The sequence below is a fragment of the Alligator sinensis genome, unplaced genomic scaffold (genome assembly GCF_000455745.1).
Source record: "Alligator sinensis unplaced genomic scaffold, ASM45574v1 scaffold42_1, whole genome shotgun sequence".
Taxonomy (NCBI): domain Eukaryota; kingdom Metazoa; phylum Chordata; order Crocodylia; family Alligatoridae; genus Alligator; species Alligator sinensis.
Window position 1 is genome coordinate 331,533 of NW_005842860.1, and position 14,394 is coordinate 345,926.

Sequence of the window (14,394 nt, forward strand, 5' to 3'; positions counted from 1 at the left end):
CATAGCTCACCCATGCCTGTGTCCATCCCTACTCTAATCAACGCAAACATGATTTTTAAAAGCTGCAAACATTGAGGGCCAGGGTCTTAAACCAGCTGTGATGTGGTGTTGGGGCTGGGACCAACAGTCAGTTAAACTCCTTCCTATGAGTAAGGTTTAGCAACCTTGTGGCAAGTACAGGCTCAATGAGATGAAATGCAATCCAAAGCTGGCTGATCAGTCCATGCATAGACCAGGTTTCCTTGATCTTCATTCTCAACAACCTGTCTCCACAAAACCAAATCCCCTTCTACATGTAAGAAAACAGAATATATGGGAAGTTTACTGTCCTGAACTATACAGACTATACCATGCAGATCCATAAGTCCATAACATTTCTAGACAAGGACTTCATGTATTTCAAAATTTGCCGTATATAAGTAGATAAGGAGGGTGAGTGGGGCACTGACTATGAGGGTGCACCAGAATGCCATGACGGGCAGCCTTGTGCTGCCTGGCCATAGGACCTAGGCAGGCACAGCCCCAAACCCAGCAGTGTATCTGGGGGGCAGAGGACAAGTACAGAAAGAAGAATGCCTCTCCACCCCCAGGAGTCTTTACCCCAGCAGATGCAGTGTTGCACCCAATAGCATTTAGGTGGTGGGGGAAAGCAAATGGGGCACCAGGGGCAGCTCCCAGACAGCCCATGTCACGGTTATTCTGCTACCCAAGCAGATACTGCTAGAGCATCAGTAGCAGCTGCCTTCAGTGTGCAGAGAGCCAGGGCAGATAAGACTTCCCTTCCTTTCCCCCAGCCCCCCGCCTCTCTGGGCCCCAGTCTTCTGTGGTCAGCATACTCAACTTCAAACACTGCATGAGCTCACTGTATCTCTGAAAACTTGTACCTATAGGAATGACCTTGTTTTCCACTTCACTCTTTTCCTAGGCTGCCCCAAGCACCCCTTTCATACCAGAAGGCAAAAATGCTCCCATAACCAGAGCCAATTTAAATAAGTACAAAATTTCAAAGACCCCAGCTCTGTAAGAAGCAGGGTGAGGCATGATAGTCTTCTAAGAGCAAGCCTTAAAAGTATTTCATAGCTCCAAAGATAACCGTCTCAGATACTAACAAATTCAAGGGATGGCTCTAAAATAAAATAACAGATACTGAAAAGGCAGGTATTAAAAGGTCAAAAACAAGACTAATATGCCTGGAACAAAAACTACACAGAAGTTAATCTTATAAACACACAGTGTGGCTAGACAAAGAAATACAAAATGGCCAGGAACAAAGTTTTATCAGCATGAGTTTCAGATAGACATAACTCACAAGTAGCAAAGCTTTAAGTGAGTTAAGGGTAATCACATCTTTACTCCAAACCATTATGTAATCTCTATTACATGATATATGTTCCAGAAAAAAAACACACTTTAAGGAATGATATGAAATATTAAAGTTTTTTTGTTAGGACATTTTTATTCTGTTCCTCCACCTGTCAATCCAGTTGGTTTAGTTATCATGAGTGCCAGTACGCCAGGAGTTATAAAAAAGGACAGAAAATAGGTGGGGTTTAGACCTAAAAGTGCCATTGCTTTGAAATCTGTTATCTCACACCCTTCTTAGGCTGTATGAGCACAAGTCCAGTTGGAAAGTTACAAATTCCCTCCTTTCCTGCTTCTCATGGTGGTGTCTAGTCAATACACTCTAAGGGTCAGAAATACAGCTCCTAGCCTTGATTACCTTCGGCCTTAGGAAGGGCTAAGTGTGATAAGGAAAGACAGGGAATATCACATTGGTGGGGGAGAGAAAAAGAAAGAATGTGTCAGGGAAGGTGGATTAGTGGGCAAAGTACAGGTGAGTAAGTCAAAGGTGCATGGCAAGATAGCTTATTACATGATTCCACAATTTATCATATGGACAGCATCACCTTCGCCTATATGGCTACACAGAGGTGTAGGTGCAGGCATATGCTCAGAGTTTAATGCCCACAAAATCTACCATCATAAGCGATTGTGTGGGTTCAGAAATTAAGAGGGCAAATCTCAGCTTTTGGTTAAATAACATAGTAACTTTCCACGCTTTAATGTGAAAACTGACCACTAGACTGGAGGTTTATCACCATTCTGTCCCACACACTACCCAGGGTTCACCTTGCACTTGGGCAGCTGGGCCTTCTGGAATTTATACAAACAAACTTCAGGTTCCTTAATTTTTGGATTTCAGATCCACTGTCCATTGCTGTTGCTGGTCCAAGTGGTTCCACAAACTTCTTCCAAGCTGACTACCAGAAGCTAAGCCTACAATTTTTTTGAGCAGTCAGTATGACTTCAGGCCACAGCCCAGGTCAGTATGGGAGGCAGTCTGGGCTGGAGGAATAAGCTCTGTACAGAGAGCAAGGAACTCTTGCTTGCTAATCCCAGCACTGGCAGCAGTGCCCTCTGTAGACTGACTCTGATCTGCTTCAGTGGGTGAAACAGACATTGTCCATTATCCCACAGGGTTGGGCCCCCACCACTCCTCAGATCCTGAGGCACAACACTAAGGGGGTGTTTTTGCAAACAGAAGAACCCCAGGGTTTCCACATCTGCAGAGGCACAGCCCAAGTCAGAATCCCTGGGCATGACTAAAGCTGGGCAACCCAGGATATCCCCATCTGCAGAGGTGCACCCCATGTCAGACTCAGGACATGCCTCTACTAATGGGGAAACCTGGGCAGGTGCTCCTGAGGTTCAGGAGCCTGATCTTGCATGTCATGGGAAGTCCTGTGCAGGATCAGGCCCCAAAGCCCGAGGAGCACCTGGCCAAGGCAACTGGAGAGCGTGGGCAGCTCAGAGTTGACTATGTTCTCTCACCTTAAAATAAACAGACATCCACTGCAAAACAGTGGCGCATATCCATGCCACCTATAATAGAAGCCACAGACAAGGGACAAGGGCCATGGATGTCTGTTTGCTTGGCCTTCGTACCACCATTAAAATTGTTATGGTGGCACAAAGGTGACATCTGTTTCCAGTCTAACTGCAATTACAGGCCCCTGCCAGCACAACTATATCAACCAGGCATCACATTTCTTTATGCTCCTGACTGACATAGCTGTGCCAACAAAAAGTCTACTATATAGACATGGCCAGAGCCCTGGTTCCCTGTCTGTAAAATGGCATTTCTATAACCTTGTGGGGTCCTGTCAGGCTCAGTGTAGTAAAGATGATGAAGCACTCAGATACAATGATAACAGGGCTTGTGAAAGCAGTTACAACAGCTCTACAAAGCACCTAACATGCTTCATTAGCTCTAAACAATAATAATATATTAATAAACCCTGCATGATAATTCATGCTAGATAATCTGAGAAGGAAACATTTGTATATAGAATTAAAAATAAGAGATGAACCCAAGAGGTTTCTCAAACTTTTATGAGAGTATTGCAAAGAATATCAAGTGCAAGAAAATAATGTTTTTTTATATATATTCAAATGGCTATGCAAATTACATTTGAACTTAAAAAATAAAAACAAAAACAAAATTTTTAAAAAAATGAAAAGAAATGCAGCTTTTTCTAAAGAGCTCTCCTTTCTTCACAGGGCACTGAATGCTTCAAGATATTGATCTGACTCTATAAACTCTGCTTTGGGAACCAGGTTCTTATGGACAGAGCAGCTGGCTGATTTTAGCTCCAACTAAAATCTGATCTGCTGTGGACAAGTGGACAAGTGCTGATGGGTAGACAAGTGGAGCATGGTACAGGAGCAGCAGCCAGATGTTCACTGCTGCAGAGGGATACCGCCTCCATTTTTTAATAGCTCCAACATGTGTCAAGCAGCTATTCAAATACAGATTTTAGCAGGAAAACAAGGAGGCAACATCTCCCCTCACACCAGTGAACTTCTGCTCCTGTACCAAGGCTGTGGATGCTGTACCAAGCTCCATTTGTCTGCCCATCATTATGCTGCTCTGCAGTTAACAGCAGTATATGGAGCTCTGTAATATCAGGGCAGCTTCTTGGACCTACTTCTCTTTTTAATAGTCTGTGGTTGCATCTGCACAAGGCACTCACTGCACAGTAGCTTGTTAGTACTACGCAGTAGCATCATGTAGCACAAACTGTGATGCAATCCTATTGCATAGTAGTAACGAGCTACTGTGCAGTCAGCATCAACAGGAATCTGGGCAGGGATGCTACTGTGCAGTAATGCTGGTTACTGTGCAGTCATTTAGTATTTGGATATGCAAGTACTAAATGACTGCACGGTAACAACTGCACAGTCAATGACTTGTGTTGATGCAGCCTGTGGGTGGGATTTTCAGTTTTACTATGGATACCAACTGGAGAAGTGTTAGTACAGTTCTGGCAAGTTCTGAACATCCTCATATTGAACGCCATCTGTTTTTCTTTACTGGCTTTATTGACCTCTGTGAATGCAGTTGGGATGCTTAAACAGTAACTAAATATGGAATTCTTGACCACACCACATTGAAGGCATTGCATAGGATAAGTATATGCCCCTTGCACCTTATGCACAAAAAGCATTCGCAACTTCCACTGAACTGAATAGAGAAGAGGGTGTAACTTCCCCAATAGAAGAATAAAAGATTGAGGCTCATTTGTTATTAATATAAAAAGGGTCCTTATAAGGCTGAGGGACAAGCATCCAGAGGCCCTAATGCTACAAAGAAATCCATGCAGACAGAGCCTTATGCCTGTTCAGAGTCCTGCTAGCTTCAGTGAAACCTTGGGTGTAAATATTCACCTTGGGAACCCCTACAGTAGGAACGAGGCCACAAAAGAAACTTCTGATCCCACTATGGAAAACCTACCTCATCTCTTAGGGAGTAGGCCCAAAGTAATCCTACATCTATGTTCAGCAAATCAGAAATAGCAAAACTTTCTCTTGTTTTGTTGTTCTTGTGGAAATGAGAGCTCAAAAATCATTCAGACTAGTTTTAATTTAGTAACATTGCAAAAATCTCGAAGTCCTTATTCACTTATTAAACACATCCCACTAAGAAGGAGGAATGTAATCTTCCATTCCCAAGCAGTTTCCAAACCATACAGTTAAGGTAACTGCAATTCTTGGAAGACAATTTATTGTCTATTTTCTCGTAGCAAGAAATGCTCAGCTTCTTTTCATGAGGAGAGAGGAAAATGATTTACAATGTACAACTTCCTGCCTGAAACAAAGTGAAAAGCTGATATTTTTCTTAGTTCAAAACTTAATTTGACTGTTGATTCCTATTCTACAGTTCCGTTCAGCAAGCACTCTGCTGCATGCAATGAGCTCACTTCAGTTTTGAAATATCTGCTGAAAGCAAATCTCACATTGTAAGTGACATTATAATATTTGAAATCTGCTTCCCGATGGTTGCTTACATCGGTCATCCAATCACAGCACAGAAAGCAGAGTGTGTGAAGCTCATTAACACAGCACAAATTTTGAAATCCACATATCTAATATTTAGGAGCTATTCACTGGGAGGGCCTGCAAAGAATTAATGTGTAATTTCAAGTAACGAGATACACAAAGAATTTTGTAATCTACTCCTGAACATTTCCTCACCTTGCAACCAGGGCATTTTGACAACCTTTCCAATTTACACCTCCACCTGGTCTGTTTACTCAGATTATCTGAAACTAGAAAATAGAACAGACTTTTTTGTATTATCTAGGGGACAGAATGAGGAGGTATAAAGTGGGAGCTGAATGGAGATATTCTACACCTGAAAAATCACTTTAGCTCAGTGGTTCTTGAACTTTTTAGACACAAGACTCACCTTGGAAAAATGCCAGCTCTTAGTTTTCGCTTGTTTGTTTTGTTTTACTACACAAGAATAAGAAAGCAATTATTCTCTTGTGAAGAACTCAGGAAAAAACACAACAGGTCAGAATGATTTTGATGGTACGGATTCCTATTTGAAACTTCTGGGTTCATCTTGTGAATTGTGTGGAGGTGTTTGCAGACCTAATCATGCTAATATTGAGTGGCACCCTTAAAAGGATTTAGCAGGTCTCCAACAGGCTGCTGTAGCACTGAGACTGAGAATCACTGCTTAAACAAAAATAAAAACCAGTCCCCAGGCCAGTGAAAAAACAAATAGTTGTGTAGAGAGTGCAGAGAGGTTTGTCTCCTCCTTTAGATAGCATATTTTGTCTCCCAAAATATGTCCTTGTCCTTTCTAATCTGATTAGAATTTATGATTTGTATGACTTCACTCCAAAATAATTTGATCCTTATTTTTCCTCTTGATAATATTAATATATTTTTTAAAGGTTTCCTTCAAACTACTTGCCCCTTCCTAGATTGTAGCTGGTTAACTAATTTGGTTTTCCTTCTCTTATGAGATACAAATAACTAGAGAAGAGGAAAATGTTCATAAGAGAACCAGACACTTTTTGCACAAGTGGCAAGTGTCAATAGCATGCAATCAAACTCCAACTCATTAGCAACTAATACGCTAATCTGTCAGCTGGGAAGCAAACCCACTGAGGCTTACCACAACACAGAGAAGGACAGGCAAACTCCATGATTTCCTGCCCTACACCCAGCTCCCCACCTCCTGGGTGGTACTTGCCAATATATAACAAACACAAGCCATGATCAAAGCTGCAGCATCCTCAGGAGACAATCCAAAACCTGCAAGCCCAGTTGGAGCAAAAGATCAAACAGCACATGCCAGCACCTACCTCAAACATGGAAGGGGTGCCCTTGTCCGGCAATGTACAGCCCAGGAGCTCTGCAAGAAACTTTGCCATATACAAACGGGAAAGAAGGGGTCTCCTTCTAGCAGATGCTGTTACAGTGCCAGGTAAATATCCTTTGGCAATAAAAGAGCTGAGCAGAGATCCCTCCTCACAGCAAAACCTTTGCCATTCTTTCCAGGGTGTTATCCAAGCTGTCTACCTGAATTTTCCTGGTCCAGCATTTTGAAGGGGCTGCAGAAATTTGCCAGCAAGTAGCCTAGATGGGTTTAAAAACAAACAGACAAATGGAATTAATCACCAGCACTGTGCCTGGGATTTTTGATGTTTGCTTCTAGTCTTTCCCGCTGAATGTCACTATTACCATAGTAAAGGAAAGGGGCCCCACAGAGGGGTGGCAAGAGGGACAACATTGCAGAACTGAAGACAAGCAGTTGTAGAAGGACACTAGGAAAATCACTTCCATTCTGCTGTGGTGCAGGATTTAACCCAGGATTTAACAGACAGACACACCCAGGAATGCAGCATCCCAGCAGAAACAAATCTGGTTTCTCTTTACACCTGGGTATTTCCATATTATTCAAGGTCTATGGCAGAAAAGGAAAAGGAAATGAAAGAATCTGTTCCCCTCCCCTCACAAACTACAAGATGTATCGCATCTCCTGGACAGTGCCCTTTGGCCAAACCTTGCTCAGTGCCAGCACTTGAGGGACCATGATTAACAAACAAGTCAGAAAGAGACTGCCCTCAGAGATCCAATGTTGAGTTTTAATTCCACAGAGTGAGAGATGGGGTTAGGGGGTTGGTCACACCTGGTCAGAAATCAGAAGCAGCTCTGATTCGATTAGCCTTGGTACAGCAATTGATGGGGTCAGCTTTGACATTCAGAGTGCAGAGCAAAGGATGTGCCCCCATAAGGAAAGAAAAGCTTCCCCAGCTCTGACTCCCCAGCCTTCAGCAGCAGGCACAAGTTATAATAAAAGCAACTTTTCTTTTACAGACAGAAAAGATTAGATTACAAGTTATCCTACAACCTCCCCTGCTTCCAGACAAGATTACATGCCATATAAAATTACAGCTAACAGTTCAATGATATAAGCATTCAATATACCGTATGTTCACTCTGCTGTTGATGGACCAAATGGCTCTACACAAAAGGGCCTGATCCTACTAGAAGTCTGATCATTTGGAAGTCAACGGCAAAACTCCCATCAACACCTATAGAAAAAGGATAGGCTCTGAGCAGCTGCTCTCATGCAGAAACCCTGAAATAGGCTTGGTTTGTGTTGGCAGTGAGCACTACCATTTCCAAATAGTTATAACAGGTTTTTGACAGACAAACTAAGATCTCTCTGTCCTGTGTTTGTTCAGCAACTAATGCAGGTCATAGTTTAGGAGGAGAGTTCCTGGGCAGTACCACCAGAAGCGTAACTAAGGGATGGGGCCAGGGCAGCAGTCCCAGGTACCACCTTTGTGGGAAGGCAAAAAACAACCTCTGCCCCAGTGGTAGCTGATTGTTAGGGGCGTGCAAAGCAGGCCTATTCTATCTGGATTCGAATTCAGCCTGAATCAGGGCCAGTGATTTGATTCGTTGATTCGGATCACTGTCCCTGATTCGATTTGGCCGAATCCAAATCTGAAGATTTGATGCTGATTCGGTGAATCAGCAATTTGGACATAGACACAGCTTTAAATGTTTTTTCTATATACCTTGAGGTACCAGCGCAGCTCGTGATCACTGCGATGCTGGAGCACATGAAACTTCCCACAGGAGTGTGGAAGGGTCCTCCACATGCTCGGCAGTGAACCCAGAAGTGGACCGGAAGTATTTCCAGTCCACTTCCAGCTCTGCTGTGGAGTGCGCCTCCCCAGCTTAGCGATCGGCCACAGGGGGACCCCAGGTGCCCTCCCCAGACCCAGGAGGGAGCAGTCGCCGAGCCGGGGAGGTGCGAGGGAGCCCCCAGCGTGCTTCCCGGTGGACCCAAAAGTGGACTGTATGTGTTTCTGGTCCACTTCTGGATCTGCTGCCGAGCACGCTGGAGAGCACCCCCCCACTTCTGTGGGACACTCCATGCACCCCAGCATTGCAGCACTCACGAGCTGCCTGCTACCTAGAGGTATGTAGAAAAAACATTTAAAGCTGTCTATATGCCCGAATCTCTGAATATTTCCGAATCTCTCTGAATTGATTTGGAGGGTTCTGATTCAATTTGGAGAGATTAAAGTGTCCTCTGATTAGATTTGGATTCAGAGATTAGGCCACCAAATTGGGCCAAATCTCCGCCAAATCAAATTAGGGACCGAAGCTTTGCACAGCCCTACTGATTGTGCCACCACACTTGGCATGTCAAGAGTCAGCACTGCCCCAGGCACAGAGCTGCTCTGCTATGCATCCAAGTACCACAACACAACATAGTAATAATAATTGTGTTAGCAAGGATCCAGATGTATGGCTGAGCTTTACAAAGCTGCCTAAAGGCATTAAAAACTACTGGAAATTGGGCAGCCGAATCTCTTGAATCAATGCTGAAAAGCTCAGCCCATTGGTGGAAATCTGTAGACTGGTCAATATAGCTCATTAGACTACATGTGCAACCTTGCATCCAGTCTGTACAGCAAAAGCTCCCTAATGCTGGGGCTTCTACAGCTGTTCTTTTTTAACTGAAAATAAAACCTGGCTTGTTTGGGGAGGCAAATGCAAAAGTATCTATTTTTAGACGGTATGTCAGCAGAATGCATGGGATTCATTTTTTCAGCAGACTTCTCTGATAGCTCCTTTACCAAGAGGCAGGGAAGGCCCCAGTCATCGGAATCAGATATGCTCAGCTGGACTCCAGCACCCCTGCAGAACAGTGATATCCAGAGCCTTACTGCTCATGTCCCACTGAAAAACGATTTAGTTACTTGCTCCATTTTCTGTTATATCAGACAGCATTTAAAGCCCTCTTCCCCTAACATTAGCTATCTTGGCACAAGTCAGCAATTAATAGATCAGTGTATTGTTTGGGAATTTATCAAAATCCTGATATAGGCAAGTGTCAAAGATAGGTGGAATTCTAAAAGACTAATAACAATTTCCTTTTTTAATGACTCCCTGACAAAGTCTAATACATTCTGTCCTCAACTGAATAGTATGCCAATGCTGCATTAAAATGGCCCGGCCCCATTTCAACTGAGCTAACTTGGGTGAACGAATGAAATAAGAATGAACACATCCCTCAGAGCTGTATAAGCATGAACTAATCTAGGATTTCCTAAAGATGAAGGAGGAGACATACTGTCCCACAGACCTTAAGGGAACAGGGGGGTGAGGTGTGGCTGGAACCCCTGGGCTGACAGAGGATACCAGGGAACTGAGTGGGAAATAGGCACACAGGGGCTAGGGACAGAAATTACACATAAACTGGTATAAGTTGTCAGAAACCAGTTTAAACCTGTAACACAACAAAAGTTCAGTGCACATGCACCACTTTCAAAATGGACAAAACCAGGTCAAGATAAACCTGGATGGATGGAGTATCAGACTTAACTGGTTTTGGTTAAATTGGTTTATTAAACTTCTGTCCTAGATCCCCTCCAGATTCAAGTTAACTCAGTCCCCCAGCATCCCAGCTTTGCATCTCCCCCACAACCCCTTCACCTCCCCACAGGGTGGGCAGGCTAGCCTTGGCCTAAGCTGTCTGCTCCAGCCAAGCAGGGAGGGGTGCTCTAGTGCCCCCCAGCTTCTGGCCTGGGCCACTGCAGGCATGTGGCTGCATTTCTGGAATCAAAAGTGAAGGTCTGTTCACTTGCTTATCATTCAATCTACACAGCTTAGAATAAACTGTGAAGACTGAGTCAATTCAGCCCTGGGCTTTTTGACTGTCTGTACAGGTAGGCCGCAACTTACAACGTTTCGAGTTACAACGTTTTGCACTTACAACATTTATAAATTGACACCGTTTCAACTTTCTGACGTCAGTTTCGACTTTACAACGCTCGATCCAATGCCACACCATGCCAGCAAACAAATTTGCTGCATTGCCCATATCCATGGAGAACATCCGTCCAAACTTCCTTGGACATTTTCTTTAAGATGACAAACTTCAGCCAATCCTCCTGAGAAGACTCCAGCCAAGAACCCTTCAAAAAGTCCAACCAAGAGCCCTTCAAAAAGTCCAGCGAAGTCACCTCAAAGAAGTCCTTCCAAATCAATATGATTACTATTTACAATATAAACACATTAATGTAGCTATATTACTCATCTATGATTGATTGAGTACAAAAGTCTGGATTATTTTTGGTGAAAATAGGGTATCGGGCCTTGGTTCAGGAACCAACCCCCATTTATAACATTGTTTCCTATGGGAAAAATCAGTTCCAAATTACAATGTTTTGACTTAAGACGTAGTTTTCAGGAACCAATTGTGTCATAAGTCCGAGGACTGCCTGTACTTAGACAAAGTGGCAGTGGTGCCTGCCACCACTGCCACTGACCCAGGTGCAGGGAGAGCTCCAGAGCCACTCCTGCCCCATTCCAGACAGGAGCTGTGAGGAGCAGTTGTGTGGGTGCCATACGTAGCTGGGGATAGAAGCATGGTAGGTTCTTCCTTCCAGTGCCTGCTCCTGGCCAGGAGGAATCATGTTGGGGGGAAAGCAGCAGGTGCAGGAAAAGGAAGAGGAAACCTGCCCACTGCTGCCACAGCACCTGGCATACCTGTTCCCTTCAGCCTGCAGCTGGAGCAGGGCAGGAGTGGCTCTGGGGCTCCCTCTGTGTCCAGAACAACCATGGGCAACAGCAGCAGCAGCAGCAGCAGTGGAATGGGGGTGCAACTGCATATAGGCACTGCACGTAAGTAACTTTGTTGCCTCTTCTGTTACTCTAATTAAAAAGACAATTGGGCAGGGGAGCAGGCTAAAAGAATCAACTCCCCTATTCATGGCTTTTAATCTAGATTCCTTCTTGGATAACACAGCTCAAGTGCTCAGTAAGTGTATGCTGGAATAGGTACACTGTCTTCAATGAAACTATTTAGATTTAGAGAGGTTAAATTTAGTAAGACTGCAGGTCAAATCCTGCATGTTACTGTTGTGATAACATGATTGGTCAGGAAATGAAACAAAGGTAGAAATCTCCAAATAAATGGAGCATGCTGTGTAAGTGACAACAGATGCCCTTTCACATTAAACTCCATGCTGTTCTGCATCTTGAGTTAGAGGAAGTGGCTATATCCAATGAGCATCCATCATCTGAGCCATGGCCCTTTCCTTCTGCTTGAATTTCAAAAGGAAATCCACAGAGACTTCTGGAAGAAAACAATTTACATACCAGGCAAGGTTCTTTGGGTAGATGTGATATTACAACTCAAGTGTCCAGGGTCTGGAACAGACTCCCCACAGAGGTGGTACAATCACCTACTCTGAATATCTTCAAAAAACCTCTGGACACTCACCTTGCTGGGGTCATCTGACCCCAGCAGTCTTTCCTGCCCAAGTTCGTAGTTGGGTGGTTAGTTAGTTGGTAGGTGAGGTCGGAAGGGACCTGAGCAGATCATCAAGTCCAACCCCCTGCCACGGGCAGGAAAAAATGCTGGGGTCAAATGACCATGGCTAGGTGTCTATCTAGCCTCCTTTTGAAGACCCCCAGGGTAGGAGTGAGCACCACTTCCCTTGGAAGTTGGTTCCAGATCCTAGCCGCCCTGACTTTGAAGTAATGCCTCCTGATATCTAGCCTGAATCTACTCTCCACCAATTTATGGCCGTTATTCCTTGTTACTCCCCGTAGTGATCAGGGGAACAGGGACTCTCCCATTGCCTGCTGGTCCCCCTGGGTCAGTTTATAGACAGCCACCAGATACCCGCACAACCTTCTCTTGTAGAGCCTGAACAGCTTCAGGTCCTGTAGCCTCCATTCATAGGGCCTGCCTTGCTGCCCCCTGATCATGTGAGTGGCCCTCCTCTGGACCCTCTCGATGCTGTCCACATCCCTCCTGAAGTGCAGCACCTAGAACTGTATGCAGTACTCCAACTGCAGCCTGACCAATGTCACACAGAGGGGGAGGATCACCTCCTTGGACCTGTTTCTGATGCATCTATGGATGCATAACAAGGTGCAGTTAGCCTTCCTGACTGCATCCGCACATTGTCAGCCCATATTCATCTTGGAGTCAATAATGACCCTCTCCTGTCCCTCTCCTCTAGTATGCCCACTTCTCCCCACATCTTAGTGTCATCCGTGAATTTGAACAAGGTGCTTTTCACCCCCTTGTCCAGGTTGCTGATGAGGATGTTGAACAGCACAGGCCCAATGACCGAGCCCTGGGGAACTCCACTGCTCACATCCCTCCAGGTCAAAAATGACCAGTCCACCACCACTCTCTGGGTGCGGCCCTCCAGCTAATTAGCGACCCATTTGAACATGTAGGCATCGACACCACAGTCGCCTAACTTTTTAATGAGAATGGGGTGAGAGACAGTGTCAAAGGCCTTCCTAAAGTCCAGAAAGACTACGTCTACCATGACACCTGCATCTAAGGCTTTTGTGACCTGGTTGTAGAAGGCCACCAGGTTGGTCTGACAGCACCTGCCTCTAATGAACCCGTGTTGATTGCCCCTAAGCATACACTCCCCTGCTGGTCCCTCGCAGATGTGCTCCTGGATAATTTTCTCAAAGAGCTTCCCCAGGACCAAGGTAAGACTAATGGGCCTATTGTTTCCTGGGTCCTCCTTCCTACCTTTTTTGAAAATGGGGACCATATTGGCCATTTTCCAGTCTTCTGACACCTTGCCAGAGCACCATGAATGCTCATAAAGCCATGCCAGGGGTCCCGCAATGACCTCTGCTAATTCCTTCAGCACTTGGGTGGAGATTCTCAGGACCTTCTGATTTGAACACGTCTAATCCCACCAGAAGTTCCCTGACTAGGTCCTCTCTGACCCTGGACCTGGCTGTGCCTCCCCTGGTACCATCGGGGATCCCGGTGGGAGGGATGACCTGGTCCCTGCTCAGAAAAATGGAGGCAAAGAAATTGCTAAAGAGATTATCTTTGTCTTCTGGTGCGACCACCAGATTTCCTAGCGTGTCCTGCAGAAGCCCCACGTTACCCCGTACCTTCTTTTTACCCCCTATGTATTTAAAAAAGGACTTCTTATTCTTGATCCGGGTTGCTAGTCCCAGTTCCATCTCCGCCTTAGCCTTCCTAACAGCCCCCCTACAATCTCAAGCCAAGGAGGTATAATCCTCCCTGGTGATGGCCCCTCCCTTCCATTGGGTGTATGCCTCCTTTTTTAGCTTTTAGACATTCCTGGATGCTTTTGGTGAGCCATGGGGGCGTTTGAGCACTCTTGCCCCCTTTGATTCGTGTTGGGATTGTCACCCTTTGGACTTGGAGGATTGTCTCCTTAAGGAACGACCACTCTTCTTGGACTCCCAACTCCCCTCCCTTCCAAGACCTCAGAGCCTCCCCGACTAGTCTCCTTACCTCACGGTAATCCGCCCTCCTGAAGTCCAGGGCTGTTGCCTTGCTGCAGGCCTTTGACACTTCGTGCTGGATGGTGAATTCCAGTAGGCAATGATCACTATCGCCCAGGTGGTCGAGCACCCACAGTCCTCTCACCAGGTCATCGCCTGTGGCCAGGACCAGGTCCAACAAGGTATTTCCCCTGGTGGGACTGTGTACCTCTTGGGTTAGATGGAGGTCCTGTAACTCGGCTAGGAACCTACGTGAGCAGTCAGACCTGG

General features: G+C 45.3%; 1 protein-coding gene across 2 annotated transcripts in view; it reads right to left on the reverse strand.

The window, feature by feature from the left end:
- Positions 1–14,394, reverse strand: part of LOC102369765 — a 242,441-nt gene that overhangs the window by 161,515 nt on the left and 66,532 nt on the right. The window contains exon 2 of one of the 2 annotated variants that reach the window (XM_025191803.1): positions 6,660–6,933. In XM_025191803.1, the coding sequence (XP_025047588.1) occupies positions 6,660–6,728 (69 nt within the window). In that variant the 5' untranslated portion in view covers positions 6,729–6,933. Of the gene's footprint in view, positions 1–6,659; positions 6,934–14,394 lie in introns of those variants that run through there. The other variant, XR_003091790.1, reaches the window with a different exon arrangement.